This window comes from Pyxicephalus adspersus, chromosome Z (assembly GCF_032062135.1).
Source record: "Pyxicephalus adspersus chromosome Z, UCB_Pads_2.0, whole genome shotgun sequence".
NCBI lineage: Eukaryota > Metazoa > Chordata > Amphibia > Anura > Pyxicephalidae > Pyxicephalus > Pyxicephalus adspersus.
Window position 1 is genome coordinate 46,743,179 of NC_092871.1, and position 20,769 is coordinate 46,763,947.

The 20,769-nt window shown below is 38.1% G+C and overlaps 1 protein-coding gene across 1 annotated transcript in view; it reads left to right on the plus strand.

The window, feature by feature from the left end:
- Positions 1-20,769, plus strand: part of COL5A1 (collagen type V alpha 1 chain) — a 120,831-nt gene that overhangs the window by 24,492 nt on the left and 75,570 nt on the right. The window contains exons 4-10 of the mRNA XM_072431525.1: positions 10,596-10,727; positions 11,181-11,324; positions 12,735-12,992; positions 16,117-16,296; positions 16,588-16,647; positions 18,915-18,956; positions 20,439-20,501. Coding sequence (XP_072287626.1) covers positions 10,596-10,727; positions 11,181-11,324; positions 12,735-12,992; positions 16,117-16,296; positions 16,588-16,647; positions 18,915-18,956; positions 20,439-20,501 — 879 coding nt within the window. The remainder of the gene's footprint in view (positions 1-10,595; positions 10,728-11,180; positions 11,325-12,734; positions 12,993-16,116; positions 16,297-16,587; positions 16,648-18,914; positions 18,957-20,438; positions 20,502-20,769) is intronic.

Below are 20,769 nucleotides of genomic sequence, written 5' to 3' on the forward strand. Positions count from 1 at the left end.
TATATATTTATATATATATATTTAGGCACAGTTGCGCTATTTGTTAAGGGGCAATACAGAACAACCACCGTATTAAATTCACATAGGTACACTATTCTGCTGCTGCATCATCAATGGTCTCCAATGGTCTTTAAATGCCAAATTACAATGTCCCATATACAGGTAGTGAAATGTGAAAACAGAAAATAGGGTTCAGGTTGTACTCATAGCCAACAATCATTCTAGATTAACATTCTACTCTGTACTTACTCTGTTTTCCAGAGGATTATGCTGGATGCTTGGCCAATGGAGGTGCATCAAATGTTAATTACAATGAAAAGTCTTAAAAAAAAAATGAAAAGTACTTTATAAACCGAAGAACAACTGAAACCCCCATGCAAAATAACCAGCTTATCAGAGACATGGCAGCCCCTTTTATCAATATGACATTTCAGAACTGCAAAATTCACCCTGATAGAGGGAGTAGATGTGTCTTCTGTGGTATGAGCACATGGGTAATTTAAAGTGGTCTGTCCCAACACAAGCATTTCTGCATTTCTTGTTCTGAGAAAAAACATGCTTCGAGAAAGACTAGGGACAGGGCTAATAACTGTCCTGCTTCTTCATATATTGTCCAGTCACAGGCAGGTACAGGTCCAGGGTGACCTGGGCTTAGAGGAAGCGTGTTGCATGATAAATATAACTGAAAATAAAACTGAGGACATCTAGTGGGAGAAAAAATATTGCTGGGGAGATCTCTGGATTGAAGTATTGGAATGAAGGTAAATATTGCCGCAAAGGCTGGTTTAATTTTTTTTATCTTTTGTTTGGTTATTATTTTGTTTTTGTTTTTTACTGCAGTTCTGCTGTAGCCAAATAAAATTGAAAAGCAAAGTTTGTAGGCTGCAGTACAACATAAAATGTCATATTAACCTAGTGGTTTTGTCCATAGTGATCCCTTGAAGAGTGTTCCGACATTTTTTTGTCTTTTTGCATGACAATGACTCATGAGTGAGTACAAGTTTACCTAATGTGATTTCATTTGGTGGGAAGCCAGAGTGGGGGAATTGGTGACTCCTATATTCTAGTTTGGCAAATAATTTCCAGACAGAAAACAGACACACTTGCGGAATGTTCAGTCCAGGGGTTTTGCTCTTTGCATATCCAGCTCTGTTTACATAGGTGTGGCACAATGCCAGCATGAGTTCATGGAAAGCAGGATCAGAGTCTGCTTCAAGTGTACCTACAATGTAGAAAACTATATAGTCTTACCTGACAGCTAACTGATTGACCACATAGCATTGTGCGTCTTGTATCACAGTTTTTGTTTCCAGAAAAGTAGGACATTTATGAGAATAAAAGAGCCTAGATGTATCACCATAAAGCCACTGTGATTGTTACCCTATTTTTTATGTGATGAATATTAACTTGTACTTAGACTTATAGAGCCTGATTTCTTAAAGCTCGCCAAGGCTGGAGAGGACACACTTTCATCAGTGAAGCTGGGTGTTAGCAAAGGTTTTCAAGCCCGAACCAGATCCATTCAGGGTTTGCTGGATCACCCAGGTTCACTGATGAAAGTATATCCTCGCCAACCTTGAAGAGCTTTAATAAATCAGGCCCATAGTAAGAGTATCTGCAAAGGAAAAAAAGCACAGTTGATTCAGCAGAATAGCTACAATATGAATTATTCACTCATATAAACCAGTTCCAGCAATAGACAGCACCGTGCTATTTGTGTTTGGGTCATACTGTTATTGCAGCAATCCATCACATCCCATTTTGGTGCTTTCATTAAATTACACAATACATTAGTTGTCCATGTTTGATTCTATTTATTACAGTCACACAGCTTAGCTCTGCTGCATTGCACACACACTATAATGTGTTGAACATATGCTGGTCATGGACAGGTTAACATAAAGGACTTATGTAATGACTGTGCTAAATAAACTCTCTCAGAGTTTTTAGCCCCCCTTTGATCTGTGAATTGGGAGGGATACCTAAACAAATTGTTCTGCCATCACTGCACGTTTCTTCTTGTCTGCCTATGTAATAGAGGGAAACACAACACGGTAACTGCTAATGTGATGGCTGGGCCTTTGTGTTGCACCTCTGCATGCATTCATTCTAAAATCAAATTAGAGCTGCCATTGCTAAGAAATTAGCATTGGATGTACTTAGTATTGAGGCTTTCAATATTTAACTTAATGGCCAAAAAGCAGCATTCAGTGAAGAGCTCCACATTTACCAATATGTTACTAAAAAAGTGAATTAGGAATCAATTTGTAAGATTCATCTACAGGCTGCCAGTGTTAGTGGAAACATATCAGTTTACCTAATATTTAAAGTGCTGAATGCTTATTTGCCCTTTTTTTAGGGAAATCAATTGTAAGCCTATAATATTGCAGTTTTCTCTGTGTGCCTTTCTGCTCATGCCTTGCTTTTACACTTACATCAGTCTGAAAAGCGTGCTTGTTGTGATATGAGTCATGGGCCCCCCCTGTTTTGTCCCTTCAACCCTGTGATGGGTCTGTGCCCCCTGATGTCTTCCACTACTCAATTTTTCCAGTGTAACATTACAGAGAGATAACGAACTCCATAGTTGTCAGATGATCTGTGTCTCCCAGCATGTCCTGGACCTGACAGGTCAGCAGGAACAATGGGCCCCATTGTGGAAGAACCACAATCCTCTGAATGGGCCCTAGTGTGACAGAGATGCGGGGGGGGGGGGGGGNNNAGTCTGGGAGAATGAAGCCCCCTGTCTTCATCTGTGTCCCATCCTTGGGCTCCCACTTACCCATAGATTGTGTCTAGAATAGACAGACAGAAAACTCCCAGTCAGACATACAGACAAATATCGCAATCCCCAGATAGATTTTAAAACTTATCAAAGTTTTCTGTACCAATGGCAAATGAAATCCTGCCATGGAACTCAGACAATGCCTTTATCTACAGAAGGATGGTGACTTTTAGGAATAATCCAAGGTCAGCAGCTAATTTCTAGGCATGAAATGCTGGCTGAGACAATTATGCACTGTAAATCCTTGTGCCTGTGCAGTTCTTGGCTGGTGTTACAAATGTGTGCCACCAACCACACCCTACAAACTAACAACAAAGTTGCAAAGTACAGCCCTAGTGATCACTAAAGGTAAGGATACTAAAGAAATTTTTCCTACCTGTAATGACAGACTTGATGATGTTATGTCAGCCAGAACAAAAACACTTTGGTTACATGAATCTAGAATTGAAGAGCGACTGCAAAAAGTGTGCACATAAAGAATGGGTTCCAAGGGCTAAGTCTTTTCTAATGTTTAGGCCTCAGAGAAGAAAGTTTAGAGAGGAAGTAGATGAAGTGGAAAGCTTTCCTTCAGGGTGTCACTTGCATGCAGGAAAATAACGTCTACATTAGTCTTCACATCAATATTGGCAGTCAGGTCTTGATGGGAAACCTTTCCAGAACAATTTATAAATTACTTACTCAACAAGCATGCAATCAGAGCACTGCTTTTACCCAACTTTGATTTGCATACTTGTTCTGGGTCAGTGAGGATCATTGTATAAATGTCAGCCATTTAAGTGTCATTTTAGAAAGGAGGTCAGCAATGGCAGCAATGGTTTACTTGGTCTGAAACCTAAATGTAACATAAATGTAACATAATTCCCCTGCAAATAAAGCTATAATAGATTGAGAGTTAGTAATTAATGTTTACCCTCATTGGAATACTTCCCCTATACATCTGTTCCAGGGGGAACCTTTCATTTTGAATGTTTCTATTATTTGTGTCCAGAAGTTCATTGCCACCATTGTTATATAGAAGGGAAACTTCCTAAAGGGACACAATTAAAATCTGAGAGAAGCTCTAAAGACTTTGTAATTAATTTTTGATTAAACTTGATACTGCTGTACTAGTGTGCTACTTCAAATCCTTACTGTCACCGCACCAAGATTGCACAGATAAAAGATATAAAGGATCCCTATGTGAAGTCCGTCATTGTGCTTCTCCTAGAACTGCCTTCACATGCTGTTTTGCATCCCCTGTCTCACAGCATTTTAATCCAGTGTTTCTCCCTTCTAAGGTGCCCGGTGTGATCCCCCGTGCTGGGTCCGGTCACTTATTGGACTGTTTGACTTGTTTAGAATTCTCCACAAGTCTTCATTTATCTATGTTAGTAAAATGTATTCCCAGGACTTAGTGACTAATCCCAGCTGTAAATAATGTTCTGGAAAAAGATTTGTGAGCCAAAAACAGCTGGCAGAGTGTCCAAAGTCTGATTCATTGTAAAGAAACTTGTTCTCCCAGGTGTGACAGACTGCACCAAGTGCATAAAGGACATTGTGAGAGCGCCTATGTTCTGGTGACATTGAGTTGACCTTAATGAAAATATTAAAGATAAGTGCAAAATAAAAAGGGTGCATCTGTACTATTACTTTATGGGGTTTTTCCAAAATAATTATGCAGCACTAACATCTCTTTGGATGTGGAAGTAAATTATGTCTCTGTGCCTTCCCCAGTAGTAGGATTTCCCCTCAGTAGTTTGTGTCTTTGCCTCTCCCATAAAGGTGAGTTTTTCCTGCAATAGTTGTGTCTCATCCCCTCCCAAAATTGTGAGAGATTTTTACAGTACTTTGTGTCAATTATTTGCCAATTCACTATTAGGAATTGGTAATGAATACCACCATCAGTAAGCTTTTATCAATTAGATTCTGTTTTTTTTTCAGACTTGCACTATTAAAAGTGGTAATTTGGATTATTTTGGCTGCCTTAGACAAGATGACTTGTTCAGGTGTTGCATAGTCAATGTCAAAGAGTTAAAGTGCAGCCTGGTTATGGTTCTTCTATAAAGGTCATGTACATAAATCATGGTATGCACAGTGTTTGAAACGGAAGATCTTTGGCTTTGTAGTTATTGTGAAACCTTCTTCACATGGTTTACACTTTATCACTTTCTCTGCTGTCTTGAAATTCCCTTTGGCACATTGACCACACTCATCCTTCAAATGTAGCACTGAAATCTTAGCTCTTGTTTTTTTTGGCCGTGTTGCAAATTGTCTAAATAAAGTCTGTTCCTGGACAATTAAAATACTTTTAATAATGATCAATATTCCTAATTCAATATTTTATGCTCTGGGCTCCTTTAACTGTTTTAAATGTAATTCAACAAAGATGATGACAACCCAGTAAAAAGAATTGAATGGAAATGTTGCTAATTTATTCCAACTATATGGGAAAAATAAAATCTAAGCAACTCAGTTATGGTTGGAAGTGGCATTTGCATAAGTGTTGTTTGTATATTTTTATTGGGCACTTGTAATTTTTCTGGGAAATATGATGGCTTGGTACATCATGCAACTCTCCCCCACCTTCTTTAGTTTGTCTACTTCTATTCATTCCTTTACCTTGTACTTTATGATCGGATGGTGGCTCTGTTATTGTAATATGTCACTGTCACAGCATGTCTCAGAAGTGCATTTTGGTAAGAAGTATTTATGGCCAGCAGCTGTCCAGACCAGAGGAGGCCTTGGTGTCTCCATCTCACCAGGTGTCAGCGAGGTGACATATGTTTGTCCCCAGATAGGTCACACTCCTAACTGTCATTATTTTTGATTGTATAGTACTTGTGTGGCAGCAGAGGGTACCAACTTTTTCCTTGTACATAATAAATCTTACCAGCCATATATTTTCCCATCCTCCACTCAGATCATCTACTTTATAAACTTGTGTATGGAGGTGATCCTTAAAGCCACAAGTCTTTCCAAGTCTAACCTATTGGGGTCTCTTGCTTCCCAAATATAAAATCAATTTAGTAGAGCTATGGAAGGTTGACCATTTTTATCCATTGCAACCAAATATACATTTTAATTAAATTTGTAATAGTACCTTATACACCATCATTACTCTGCTTCCTTAATGTATTTTTTTCCAGGGAAGTGATCGCTTGGTGTTCTTTGTGGAGCCAGGAAAGATTTTTTTCCCACGGGGAAATATTGTTTTGCCTTCCTCTAATCCAAAACTTTTATAGTTCGATTTTTTTTCCTCACTAATGAGTAATGGGTAGATGAATTGCCTTTAATAATTGAAGCCCTGGGTCTGCAACCTTGGCTGCCTTAAATGAACGTGGTGTATTCGTCTTGGTAATCTGATCATTTTTGCAGACTTCTGTCTGTTCTTGCTAATGAAAACATAATAGTAACTCAGAAGAAAAAAAGCCTTTATTCCCCTTACATCAGCAGAAGGGAGGACTGGAAAGGGCTAATATTGTCTTAACTGGAGTGAAATTTCAACTTGTCATTTGTCTCCTGTAGAAAACGAACTCTGTGGTTCCATAGTTAATGTTCTCTCTCCATCTGGTTTGTATATGATGTCAATTACTTGTATGTTCCCAGACCCGAGGTTTGCAACCTTTTTCTGAAAATCCCTGAATCTGCAGAAAACAAAAATGAGGATTTATTGTATGATTAGAGAAGGTAAGAACTGTTTCTGTGGTTACCATTGTGACCTATTTCCCCAACTTCTGAGTCACTTCTGTTGGTTGCTATTGGTTGTCTTTCTGGAAAGTTTGGATACCATTTATATATCCCTATTTAATGTACAGCGCTGCGTAATATGTTGGCGCTATATAAATCCTGTTTAATAATAATAATAATAATAATTAGCTCTGAAGGACCACAGTGCCAATAAATTTAGAGACCTTCATCTGGCAAATCTATAAAACAAACCTAAAACTTTATATGACTTTAAATGTTCTGATTTTAAGCCTCATTCTAGCTAATGTATGGAGTCAGGCTTGCATTGTTCTGGAAACAGATGGATATAAAGGAGGAGGCTTGTGATGTTCCCCAGTGGGCTGTAGGTCAGGGAGCAGTATTTAAGTTTTACTCATTTATGTTGAAGGTGTTCACAACTGCTTTGTGTACTTTTTTTAAAAGGCAACTCAAGCCAACATTTTTTTAATTTAGTTTCCAAGTCAATAAACATGTGGGTACAGTCTGACTCCGGGCTTTAAATATATTCTTGATAACACTTCAATGGCATAACAAAAGCACAGTGTTAGTTATCCATGTGATTTACTTTCCAGGGATAGTTTTCTGTTCAGAAGATACTTCCTTCTGTATCATGAACATGGCTACGGATACAAAACAACTTGCATTGTATATTTTTTTGCATGAAACTAATAACTATATAGAGAATACATAGTTACTGTATCCTGATGAGTAAGTACAATTATGGTAAAATTTAGAAAACCTCAACCTTTCAATAAATAAAATACTGCCTGTTTTGCTGAGGTGATGTCATTACTATGCAACAGATCAGAGAAAATATATGTTTAGTCCCTTTCCTCCAGTTAGCAGAATGTACTTTGTAACTTTGTAGTAAGACAAAAAGGTGAAAATCTTCAGCAGAAACTGATCTTTTTGACACAGCTGTACACAGCTTAGAACTGCACAGAAAACAATTTACATGATTGTGTCAACTCGTGTGGCACCAGCTCACAAAATAGATGGCCACCCTATGCTGAGCAAAGATGCTTTCATTTTACTTTAGAGAAAAGCAGACAAATGTACAGTCAGAGGAAGCACTGTGATATATGCATAAGGCAATAAATACCTAGAAGTCTTCAGTTATTTAGTGTCCATGCATAAAGTTGTATATACTTGAATGCTAGGTCTGCTTCAGCAAAAAAACCTTGAGGCTAAACACCAGGCATGGGAGAGTTTTTGGAATACTTAATTGTTAACCTACCAGTTGATGGCAGTAAATTGAATTGAGACTTCTGTCAGGAGGTGCTTGCACTGTGATCCTCAGTGTGTTACACATTGTGTTACAGGGAGAATAATGTGTGTTTAGTAGTCTCCAGTCCAGTATGCAGAGGGATATACAAGGCCTTTGTTTATACGAATTTTTTTCTGGCTCCCCCAGATTCTCCTTTCATCATAAATACATTTAAGCAGCTATCTGAGGTATGTTCTCCTTAGCCCTTATCTGACTCTTCACATTCCAGTGCCATCCAGATAATAAATATTTAATGTTCTTGCAGCTGCACAGGGAGAAAGTTTCATGTGGACTGCAGTCACTTATGAGTTTGTTTGCTTGAAATTTGCTTGTTATATATTAACACGCCATTGTAATCCGTCTCTGTAAAAATAGGTAAACACATTTTTTTACCCAGGTGAATGGAAACTGACTGCAAAGATTTAGACAATGTGCTGATGGTGGCTGATTCTGGGGTCTCTTAACTTGCTGCAGCTACCTGTGTAAATCTGGGATGCGCATTTAACTGATGATAAGGGAAAAGTCCAGCCAGTCCAGTCCAGCAAAAAGCTAAATACACAGATGAAATACATTGATCTGTTTTACCTTAAAAATTATTTGTATTTATTTCCATGTAGTGCTAAAATTTACTATACTACACAACACAGCCCTATCTGGCAGGGCAGACAACTTCTTTTTCCTGCTGTATTTAATGAACACTCACAAGTCTTGTCTATTGCCCAGCTTGTGACTTTACAGTTAAAGGAGAAAAAGCACATGATAATTTATGTCATATTCTGCTCTCTTTTACTATTAGCATGCCCATTGTTATCAGTTGAATACTGCAGCATCTGACTGGCAGCATCTTGACTAAAACTATATCAAATGTAGGCACTTATACTGCTTGCCTTTTCAGAATACTTTGGATGATTTAGTGAACACAGAGCTGTACTTTTTTTCATATTAAATGTAAGTTGTTGTGAAAACAGTATGTAAAAATTTCCTATTTCACAGATAACTGTCATGATAAAGTAGTTCATTGCTGTAATAAACCCACTGTGGAGTTGTCACAAGTATGAAGCTCATCTGAGTTATTCTGCAGCCTAACATTATATACATTTTTTGTAATCCGGAAAACTCTTAGTTTATGAAAAATATTCATTTGAAAGGATTGTGAATTTTTTTTATAGTGTTGATATAATTTAATTGATGGTTTTAAAGCAGCAAATAATGTAGTTTATATAAACAAGTAAAATTGTTCCTGATCCTCAATATATCTGCAAGTACTTGAACATTTATAGCCTATTGATAAAAACAATAAATAAACTTTGTTTTCATTCTTGTGTTATTAGTTTAAAATTGAGGCATAAACTTTACTGGTTTTCATTCTGGAAATTACATGCTGGTCAATAGGGTAGAGGGTCAGCTTCCTGGCCAGGAGTTCTTCATATAGCTTTACAATGGCTGAGCTCTGGCAGTGATCAAATACCATACATTTTGCATTTCAATCAACATAGAACATTAGCATACATCAGCATATTTTAATTAGAGAAAGCAGAGTCAGTGGAACCATAAAATGAGGAATCTGAGTCAAAGTGTTTCAACATGATAGCCAGAAATTTGTCCATGTTTATTAGTGACAGCCTGTGCATTGACTCTGCTCAGGTAGCAGTGCATATTTGCATTCATTTTGTCACACACAAACCAATACAGCTGCACTATTAGATATTGTATATTATGAGACTTCCAAGTGAAGGGTTAGTCTGCCCATTGTGTATGGGTGACACTTTAATTTCTCCCCACTTCGTGGTCTGGAAAGGGTGCAGCCTGTGTCCCAGCTGGCTGGCTTTCTGGGACAGTTGTGCTGGCTCTGACACATAGCTGGAAACACAAAATCATTGTGAAAATAATTCTGCTGTTGTGTGTCACTCAAGCTGTGACTCAGTCCTGGGCACGCTGCCTAATTGAGAGCTCACTCTGGACCAAGTTTGTTTAATCAACATTTTGGAGAGCTCACAGGAGAGCAGAAAAGCTCCCTCCTCCCGTTTTTTTAAACTGCTGGCTTCATCCTCTTTTTCTTCTAATCTTGTCTATGAAAGCAATAGAGGGAAGGAGCGGTCGTTGGTTGTTTATTACGTGTGTTTGATCTATAGAGAACTGTTTAGCTCTGGAGCCATGACTTTGGGAAATCCTAAACCTAAACTTCACAGCCATGAAAATGAGTTTAGACGGTTTTCCTGATCTTACCTTTCCTTACCTTTTGACATAAAATTTTTTTACACAAATATGTTTTTTTTCCAAATATCTTGTCCCTTTTTCTAAAAGATATCAATTCTGTTCCTATGTTTCAATGCACTTTTTAATTTTTAAAAATTTTTAAAACCCCACCCCTCCTGCCTACCAAGGATTAATTTATTCCGTATTTATTCTGTACCTTCTGTAATTCAGAGGAAAGACATGCTCACCTAAATCCAACATCCATGTCACTTGACAGAAGTTGTGTCCAGGCGACTTCCATTGCTATTTATTTCATTTTGCATAGGGTAAACAGATCACCATGGGTAAGTGAAGTAACTTTTCTGCCCATACCAAGTATGAAAGTTGCATGTAATCCTGGATTCCTCTTTTTGTGTAGACACTCATGTGCCTTTTCAAGAGAAGTGAATTACTGTATTGTCATATGTTAAGTCAGTATTATCTGTGCAATTTAGAATGTTGCATTTTTGAACTTTTAATGTATACCGTGTTGTGCTAAAAAAGAAAGAATTTAGAGGATGATGTGGGCAAAGTTTATTAAGTACCTTCTGTTTTCTTGTATGATTGGATTTCATGTTTAACCATTCTTCTCTTTTGTCATATCAGGGGGACATTCAGCAACTCCTCATTGTTCCAGACCATCGAGCTGCCTTTGATTATTGTGAACACTACAGTCCTGACTGTGACACAGCCATTCCTGACACCCCCCAGTCTCAGGACCCTAACCAGGATGAATATGTAAGTAACAGGTCTAGGCTCAGGGATGAGTAAAATGAAAAGTGTTGTCAGCAGCATACGTTAGAATTACAGCATTTGACTTAAAGTTTATATTTTTTTTGTATTATTGTACAGTCTATGACATGCTGTATGATCTTTGCACAATAGTGGAAATCTTTGGCTTATGGCTTTTGGTTTAGGGTTGTCGTGCCTTTGGAACTTGTAGTAGTTTCTAAAATGATGAAAGGTTGTTTGGTCAGTTATTGGTGTACTAGCGTTTTGGGATCTAATTTAGCTGTCACTGTTGCAGTTATATTGGCTGGGATAGTAGAGTTTATTGGAGTTTGGATTGGATTGATGATGTCCCAATGCAACACTATTAAATTGCAAAGTATTTGCAGATTGTACAGTAAGTGGCAGAGATATAATAGAGTTGAACCATAAACACACTTTTTAGATTTTTTTTTTTTTTAGCAATACCCTGAGGCCGCAGAAGGAGATGAAGGCTATTACTATGAATATCCATACTATGAGGAGGATAATGATAAAGTTCCAACTGCAAAGCCCACCCAGGCCACTGGTGAGGAGGCTGTACGACCACAGCCAGAATTTGAAGAGGTAAGCTAATGCTCATCCCCCTCTCCATGTCATATCTCTTAGATTTTACATTTTTGCTTGAATCACATTGTAAAAGGTACTTTTGGGAACACTGTGAATGATTAGCTTCAAATGGTAGTCTGGCAATAAGGTAACTCCAGGCAAAAGCTTCTCTTTGGGGCTCCTGTCGTATTTTCTAGGCAAAGGTGGTAAGCAAAAAACAGGGGTTGCAAAACTAGAGTCTTTTAAATAAAAAGAATAGATTTCTGGCAAGCAAAACAAATTGTTGAATCTGGCTTCCAAAACAGCACTTCACCATTCACAGGCACAAACTCAGGTAATTTGGCTCACACATTTACAGCCACTCTTTCTTAGCACAAGGTGTTGCTATATAGGCTTGTGGCCTTGGAAAATGTGGGACCCAGAATTGGGAATCTGCCCTACTTTACCCTTGCCGATTCCCAGTAAAAACAGCATCAGGACAAAAATTTTAAACAAAGAAAAGGAAAAGGTAAAGCTTTTCTGCAAACAAAACCCTGCTGGTTTCACCTCAATAATAAAACCTGAGAAACAGCGGTCCCACATAACGTCCATCCAAGACTTTCCCAATAACACAGATGCCCCCTTGTCTATGTGTTATACCGCATTCAAAGTGTAATCTGTTCAGGTTTGTATGCAGAATTTCAGAGCCATTCTAAGTGATCAGCAAAGTGGAAGACTATAACTTGAAAATCCCTACAGCTATGAAGCAGCAGTTAGCAACATTAAGGCTGGGTCTAGATGGACTGTTTTAAAAATGCATGTAAACATTCGTATCCCGTTTATATACATTTTTATGCACTTTTACTAGTCTTTTAAAGCTTTTGCTTAAACCGCTGGAGAACAACTTTGCTGAAAAATTAAATTAAATGTCAGCACCTCTGACTTCAACCTGGAGATAAAAGGCCCATTTCTTGAACCTTTACGCAGGGCGAATGTCCTAATTTTTGTAAATCTTTATGTACTTTTAAAATCTGAATAGGCTCTACTGAATTTATCTCAATTAAAAAAATAAGGATAGTTTTCTTGTAATTAAACCTTTTGAACTTAACATACGGTCAGCATGCACCAAGTTTATTTGCTAAATTTGATAAACATGTGCTTTTTTATCCTAATTGTGTAACTATGCAAGTTTAAACAAACAAAAACACTAACAGCAGAGTATTTCAAGAGCTGAAAACTAGGGGAACTAGAGAAGTCCTTCAGCAGAACAGAGTATTTCAGAAAAGAGACTTAATTAGCAGAAGGAACAACGCCTTGCAGAGGTGCTGAATATTTAAGGAGAGTTAGATATAACACAGTCCTTTTGTTGTACAGAGTACTTCTGGAAAGAAGAGTTAGCAAGAGATAGCAAGATAATATGAATTGGTACTGATGATTCTATTCCTTTAGGACACCCCAGCACCCACAGAAGCTCCAGCTGTAACTACTGAAGCACCACGAGAAGGGATTCACGATGAAAGTAATAACCCAAGCCCAACAACATATGACTATAACTATGGTACACATGAAGATTATTACTCCCCACAACCCTATGAAGACACTAACTACTCTGAGGTGGATGAAAGAGATGAAAGGACCAATGTGGATGAAGGATCCATTGACAGAACTGTCAAGGTCGCCACTAGCACTGTGACCGCAATCAACAACGTAGGTGGTATTTGTGCATCATAGCTCCAAATCAACATATTTATTGATCTCAAAGCTAGATCCCCAGCCGGGGATCTACCTTAAAAATCACATATATCACACATACAGCATGCAAGTGAAAATGTGCAAATGTTAAAAGTTACATCAAGGTTAATTTTTATGTAAACAATTACATGAAACTGTAAATTCAGAGCAAGCAAATTTACAGCGCCTAACAGAATGCCCTTTGACACTGACAGTTTGCATCTGACAGATTATCCAGTCAGGCCTAACCACCGCATCCGGTAAGCCAGCTCCCCACAACGTGCAAATTTCTACTAGCTAAATTGTGGTTTTACTCTCCTTTTTGTTATTTATTTAGGAAAAATAATCCAACTGTGATATTGTGCCCCAGCTAACTACTGTGGGTGGGGTGGAGACACAAGCAATTGTAGGGAAATCTTACCATTTTGGGAGGGGTGAATACACAAATCCCACACTCAATTCTATTGAAAAGACAAGTGTATGAAAGGAAAAGGGATTGAGGGGCAATAGATATGTATATGTCAATATATTCACATTACCATTAAATTGTAATAATGATTAAAGTTCAAAACAAAATAGTATTCATAAATCAAGATAAAAGAACAAATAGTTAGTGTGAAAATTAAATACATATATTTTGTTCTGAAACAATTGTAAGGCCCTGGTCAGCACCAGTCCTCACCAGATACCAGTCACAAAATCTAACACTGCAGTCTTCATCTTTAGTAAGCCCCCGCTCAGCCTTGGGAGACTGATTGTGTCTCCCAGCACTCCAGCCCCCAGGACTTAGTGTGCAATGGATGGTATGTGGGAATGGGCTGGCAGAGGACCAGGAGCCCACAGATAAAGCAGTACCAAGATTCCAACAGAGCCATGTCCAGAATACAGAGCAGAGGTCATACACAGAATATCCATCCACCAGATAAAGTACATAAGGGCAAAACACAAGAAGAGTTGAGGTCACAGGCAAAAGGTAGGTCAGGAACAGGCAAGGTCAGCAACAGTAAATCACATGAATACACACCAGGACCAAGGCATTGGTGACTGGTAGCAGAGAGGCTATAACTTCCCAGCAGCCAATGGTTAGGAGCTGATCAGCTTCTAGAATACCCTTCAGCTGTGCTTAGCCTGACAATGGATGCTGAGGATACCATAAAATACATCAGGCTGCACAGCTAAAAGGAAAGCAGGGGCTACAACTATTTCTCTATACTCTTTGCTGCTGCAAGTGACATTGCTGGGAAAAATAAGTGTTTCCTAACATTACCTCCCTCCTCAGGAGGGCCTCTGGATCCTCCAGCTCTGGTTTTTCAGGATTACCACTTTAAACCTGTGTCTGATGCCCAAAATCCTGCTTCAAACTTTGATAAACTGGAGACAAAGGTATTTTAGGAAAAGGCTGTGGCTGGAGGGTTCCAGGTGGAACTGTGTGGAGAGTTTTTCTACAAGCACATATTGTGCAAGCTTTTACATAGGCTTAAGTATCCTCGGGAAGGGGGACCACAAGAAGCGGCGTGCCAGTAGTGCCAGTGTTTTGTTTTTCCCCAAGTGTCCAGTGGCCTTAGGTTCATGGCACTGTTGGAGGACCAGCAGATGCAGAGACAATGGCACGTACAAGCGACCTTTGGGTTTGCCTGGGGTATGTACTTACTGGTGGGGTGCTAAAAGGGCAGATAGGTCAGGCATTAGCAGGTTAGTAGAGGGTTCCCCATCCCCACAGTTACTAGGGATGATGGATTCAAGAATAGAATTCACACGAGAACTTGATTTAGGGAAGTTACCAGACAAGGCATCTGCCTTAACATTCTCAAGTGCACTAACAACACTGAGAGACAATGAGTTTGCCAAGCACTTCCCAACACACACATTCCCCCATCTGACAATATGCCCAGATTACTAATCAATTACTGGATTGTGTTTTTGTAACCATGGCAGTCCCACAATTACATGGCATGAAGGAATGTTTAGTAGAAAAAATTTCAGAGTGGGCAGAACCCACCTTGACAAAAACTTAAGGAGTTCTGGATGTAGGTTCTGGTTCCCTGTTGCAAAGGAAAATCATCTGTAGCAAATATACATAATGGCTCAGGTAGGTTAACAACTGGGATTCCAAGCGAGCGAGCCAGAGATATATCCATAAAATTACTACCAGCACTGCTATCCATGAATGCCTGGCAATGCTTAACCAAAGAATCCCAGGTAATTTTAACGGGTATTGGGAAACAATCAGTTTTTCGAGAAAATACTTGCTTGCTTAGGTGGGTTTCCACAGGCCCACCTAGGCACTGAAGTTTCCCCGACATCTTCCGAGCACAGAATTGCACAAAGTGACCTGATACAAACCAAGCCCTTCGGACCTTCTCCTCAACCTCTCTGTGGCTGGGAGCCTGCAGGAGCCCAACTGCATTGGCTCCTCGGCCAGAGAGGGAGGAGGGCTTGACTTAAAAGTAGTGAGTGGTCTGGAAGGTGCAGTAGGTGCAGAAAAATTTTCCATGCAGTGCTTATAAAAAAACACAAAATTACAACAGAAATAATGATTTTTTTCTGCAGGTAGAGGGAATGTTTATTTCAATACATCTTTTGTGTATTTCTTAGTTCCTTTTTTATAGTTATTTTGAAGCAAGTTACAGACAGGTTTAAATTAAACAAAATACTAACTACTATTTTTTCACAACAAAATATGTGTATTTAATTTTTAAACTATTTGTTGTATTATCCTAATTTATGAATACTATTCTGTACCTTCAATACTTTCAATCTTCATTACAATTTATTGGTAATGTGACTTTATCAACATATACATATCTATTGGCCCTCGATCAATCCCCTCCTTATCTTTTCATACACATTCATTCAATTTGTACCTAAGAGGGAGGCCAACTTTAGACTTTATCAAGGATATACCAGACCTAATCCCAGGTACCCATCTCTGGAGAAAAAAATTTGTGTCTGTCCCTGGTAAGATTTGTGCCTCTGCCCCTCCCACAATGATAAGACTTGTGTCTCTAGTTTAGGAAATAAAATTCTTGTAGCATAAAATTAGAAAATGAATTAGATAATTTGTTCTTGTTAGTCAATTGACTCTTTTGTCTCATTGAAGGGTACATCCGTGAGTGGTGCAGGAAGCTCCAGACAGGAAGGTAATGTTGATGGTGAATTCACTGAGGAGACCATACATACCTATGATAACCCTTATACTGACCTGGAATATGAAGACTTTGACAAACAAGAAGAAGATCTGAAAGGATCCGCTGTCATTGTGCCGGACTACGAGGTAACAGTAAGTTGTTTCTCCATTAGGATTCCCTTTCATCACCAAATCATCATTTAAATACAAGAAGCATCTTACATTACATCATCGATCTTTATGACATATGAACAGAAACAAAGTTATTAGGTGACCCTCATGGATGAAAGAAAATCAGGGCAGAAATGTAGCACAGGAAGTAGCTATTTACTAACAATTTACAAATGTATATTTCAGACACATTCCTTTACAGAGTAATGTGCTAATTTAATTTAATAGGTTTTGTGAATCGTTTTGTGAATGACATCAGAGTGTATTTTTCAGATTTCTGGAGGTGCAAGGGGTGAGAAGGGACAGAAAGGAGAGCCAGCTATTATTGAACCCGTAAGTCTGCTACTTTTTTATGTATTTCTTTTTTTAAAACTAGTTAAGAATTGAAATAATTAATTTTAAATTAATAAATTGTTATTGCAGTAACAATTTTGCTAGGATAGTGCAGTCTCAGTATTGTATGTGTTTACTAAAACTGGCTAAACATTCTGATTGTACAATGTTGTTTTTAATTTACAAAAAAAGTATGTGTTGTACATAGCATCCATTAAAGTCTATTTAATCTACATACAATCAGGTATTCCTTTGCAAGACATAGTTTATTGGTACAAAGAGATTGTTTTTAGACAATATAATCTGTTTTCTTACTGATTACATTACAACTTAATGAATATATTATTAAAAAATTGAAATACTGAAATACAAATAAAAATATTGAAATACAATATAAATACATCAAAGGACTAAGCTTTAATATTAATATTATTATTAAACAGGATTTATATAGCGCCAACATATTACGCAGCGCTGTACATTAAATAGGGATTGCAAATGACAGACTAATACAGACAGTGATACAGGAGGAGAGGACCCTGTCCCGAAGAGCTTACAGTCTAGTTTATACTAGGTTATTGCTGTGTTTCTGTGCTAGATAGCCCAATAAACATATAAGATGACCTAATTCACAGCTTTGTTTGTAGCAATCAGGCTATGTAGAGGTTTGGTGGGAAGTGTACTACACTACTGGAAATGATTGATATGCCACATAAAGATTTTCCAGAATGTTCAAATAAAAAAGCTTTTACCATCTATACACCTCTGAGACGTGGGCAAAAATCAGAAGATCACAGTGAAAAAGTGTGAAGTGAAGAGCAGATGATTGATTGAACAGATATCTTATTGCTTTCATGTGGGCAGCCCTCACAAGAGTACAGCAGTAATCAGAGAAATGCAGCATGCTGCCAATGTTGGTTCATTTTGTAAATAGTAGTTGCCCGGCCAGTCCTGGCTTTATTGTTCCGTCTTTGACCCAGAACCAGCATGCTGTTGGAATTTCTGCATCTCTATACTTGTTTCATTTAATCCATGCCTTAGCACGACAACCATAGAATGAACAATATGACAACGAGAGCTCAGCAATGGCAGCCTCTATAACTTTTAAATTACAAGTTTACAAAGAAGTTTCTGTTGTCATCATAGGTTCAGTTTCACCTGGAAAACTCCTTGTTTTTCCTCCCCACTTTCTGCATATTCGGGAGTTGTGTCTGCCACATGGACAATCTGACTAGAACACAGAGATTTTTTTCTATTTATGATAAATAGCCAGTGACAGGTGGCACATCACCATCACTGTGGTTGGTTTCAGAAAGCAGAAGTGCCAGTCTTTGTTTTGCTCTGTTTTGTTCACACAGATGACATGTGATAAAAAAAAAATTTTTACCTTTTTCTGCCCTATCACTGAGTGCAACTGCAAAAGCATGAGGTGCAGTAAGCCTCCCAATACACAACAAATGGTGCTACAGTGATTGATGGCATCGTGGAGGGGTTGAAAATGATTGCTGTTTACATCCCAAAGTTCCTTTAGATATCTGATGGGTATTTCACAAAACACACAAGGTGCACATGGATTGAGGATTAGATGGGTTGAGGAAAACCTGTCAGACCTTCCACTTTACTAGGCCAATGTGTCCCCATACACTGCTTCTCCAGGGGATGGTTCTCAGTGGTATCCTCCAGGATGTCACTGATGAATAAAACAATGATTTTTGTATGCATGATTTGCAGCTTGCTGGAGAATCATACAGAAAGATGGAGTTTATAACAAATTAGTCAGGTTAGGCTATCAGATTTTTTTCTATTAGTGATCTGAATACCAATGAGTAAAATTTGTGTGAAAACTGCCATTGCTCATAATTGTCCTATCTTGTGTATGCACATCGCGGAGCAGATTGGTTTATGTCTGTGGTGTGAGGAACAGGGAAGCTGCAGGTTTCCACACAGTGTGTGAATACTAATCTGGGCACTACAGATATGTGTGTGTTTCTCTCCAGCAGGCCGAAGTATAATATGCGTCAGTAAATGCCTGCTTTATATATTATAGGTTCAGAGAAATTGTCCCTTCTGTTCGTTCTTTTGTTTTTTACAAGTCTTAAAACCAAGTAAACTAAGTTTTAATGTCTATAGTCATAGTAGTCCTTAAGCTGCTAGCTAATAATAGGTCATTGTAGTAGGGAACTGCTTCAAGATGTCATCAGTGATGCAGATGGGGTAGGGGTGCACCAAAATGTTTTTGTAACTTATGCTTTGGTTTATCTTTCCAGGGGATGTTGATAGAAGGTCCACCAGGTCCAGAAGGCCCAGCCGTACGTTTCTATGTTTCTGTGTTTTACTTCTTACCTAGTTTAAAACATAAAATAACAGAACAAGTTTCTTAACACAAAAATGATTAACATGTAAATTGCTCCCTTTATGGCCATTTGTAACTGAAGATTTATAGCTAATATTCCATTGGCATGTAAAATGGACACAGCCTTACTGTAAAGTCATATATCAAACTGTCCATCCAGAAACTTTTCAACCAGAAAGTTGGGTTACTTGTTTACAGTAGAGCTACAGCTAAATAATAGAGCCATGTAACCAACTCTCTATCTTGAGTTGCTGGTTTATAACCCATATGTAGCCTGAATATAAAGTTCCTTAAACAATGGTCCAACCCTTGGTTTATAACCTCAATACAGTCTCCGTATAGAGCCAATTTCTAACTGTTCAGTTACATTTTCTGAAGGAGTTGACCTGACTTATTATATGCAGATAAGCCCCCCAATAAAGGAACATTGTTTCTAATCAGAAACATGGGATCATTTGGACAATCACTAATCAACAATCACTAACATATATATACTTTATTTACAATGTATAGATCAAACAAATCATAATGACATACAATAAACACATATACCGTTAAAAACATATATGTTGCCAAAGTAACAACTATTGAATGAGTATATCCATGACAAGGGTAGAGTGTAAGAAGACATTTTTTCCTCTGCTTTTAGCTTACCACCACTTCAACTCTCCTCCAACTGATAACCTTAAATAACTACATGGAGACCCATAGTTGGGGTAAACTGGCCATAGCTGCCTTTTATAAACAAAACAAATGACTTTCTTTATTCAATAATGTCAATCATTGTTCAATAAAAAATAAATTGTAACCATTTTAAAGGTTTTGAAGGTCAATGATAGTAGTATTCTATCACTACTATTTTTATGGATACTCCTGTTTAACACAAAAGCCCCCCAGCCGCTATCACACCGACTGGGGACAATTCAAAAGTATTCCACAGCTCCCACCGGGCCTCACGACACCCCATACCCTGATTTCCCATGGCTCTATTTGTAGTAAATTGTGTAAGATGCACAAGAAATAACACTTCCATATTCAAGATCTTCATTTTGCAGCTTTGACCACTGCTTTAACAAGAAGAAAAAAAGCAGATCAAAAATAATAACCTTCTATTGTTGGTAGCATGCAACTTGAGTATAACACAGTTACTTCTCTATAAACAATATTACTTACACGTGCTGTCCAACCATTATTTTAATGTGAATTTATCATCAATGACATCATAGTGCAAAAGTGTTGGTATTGTAGCTGCATGTAATGCACCTCGCTTTCCATGTGGCAGAGCTGATCTAAGCTAAGCTTTTCAAATTATGGAAGGATAAGCCTTTACATTTCATAGATTTAGCAGTTTATAGTTTTTATTTTTTTACAATCCTGCCACTAATGGGGTTTCTTTGTTTTTGTGTCATAATGAGTCTGTTTTTCTTCCTTCCTTTAGGGATATCCTGGACCTCCTGGTACCACAGGTCCACCCGGCCCTACTGGTGATCCTGGTGAAAGGGTATGTACCTTTCTTGTATTTAACTGACATTTCGTTTATATTTCTCAGGAAAGCCAGTTTAGGGAGGTATCTGCTCCAGCTCTACTTAGTGTCATGTACAGAGTCTCTGCTATACATTGCAGTCTAGTGGGAGCTAACATGATGAAAACAAGCTAATAAAGTCTTTCTTATCATTACTATGTGCAAGAAATGCAGTAACAAAATATTTCAACACAACACACATGCTGTCATCATATTCATCATCTAGGATAGCTGGAAGAAGAAGCTT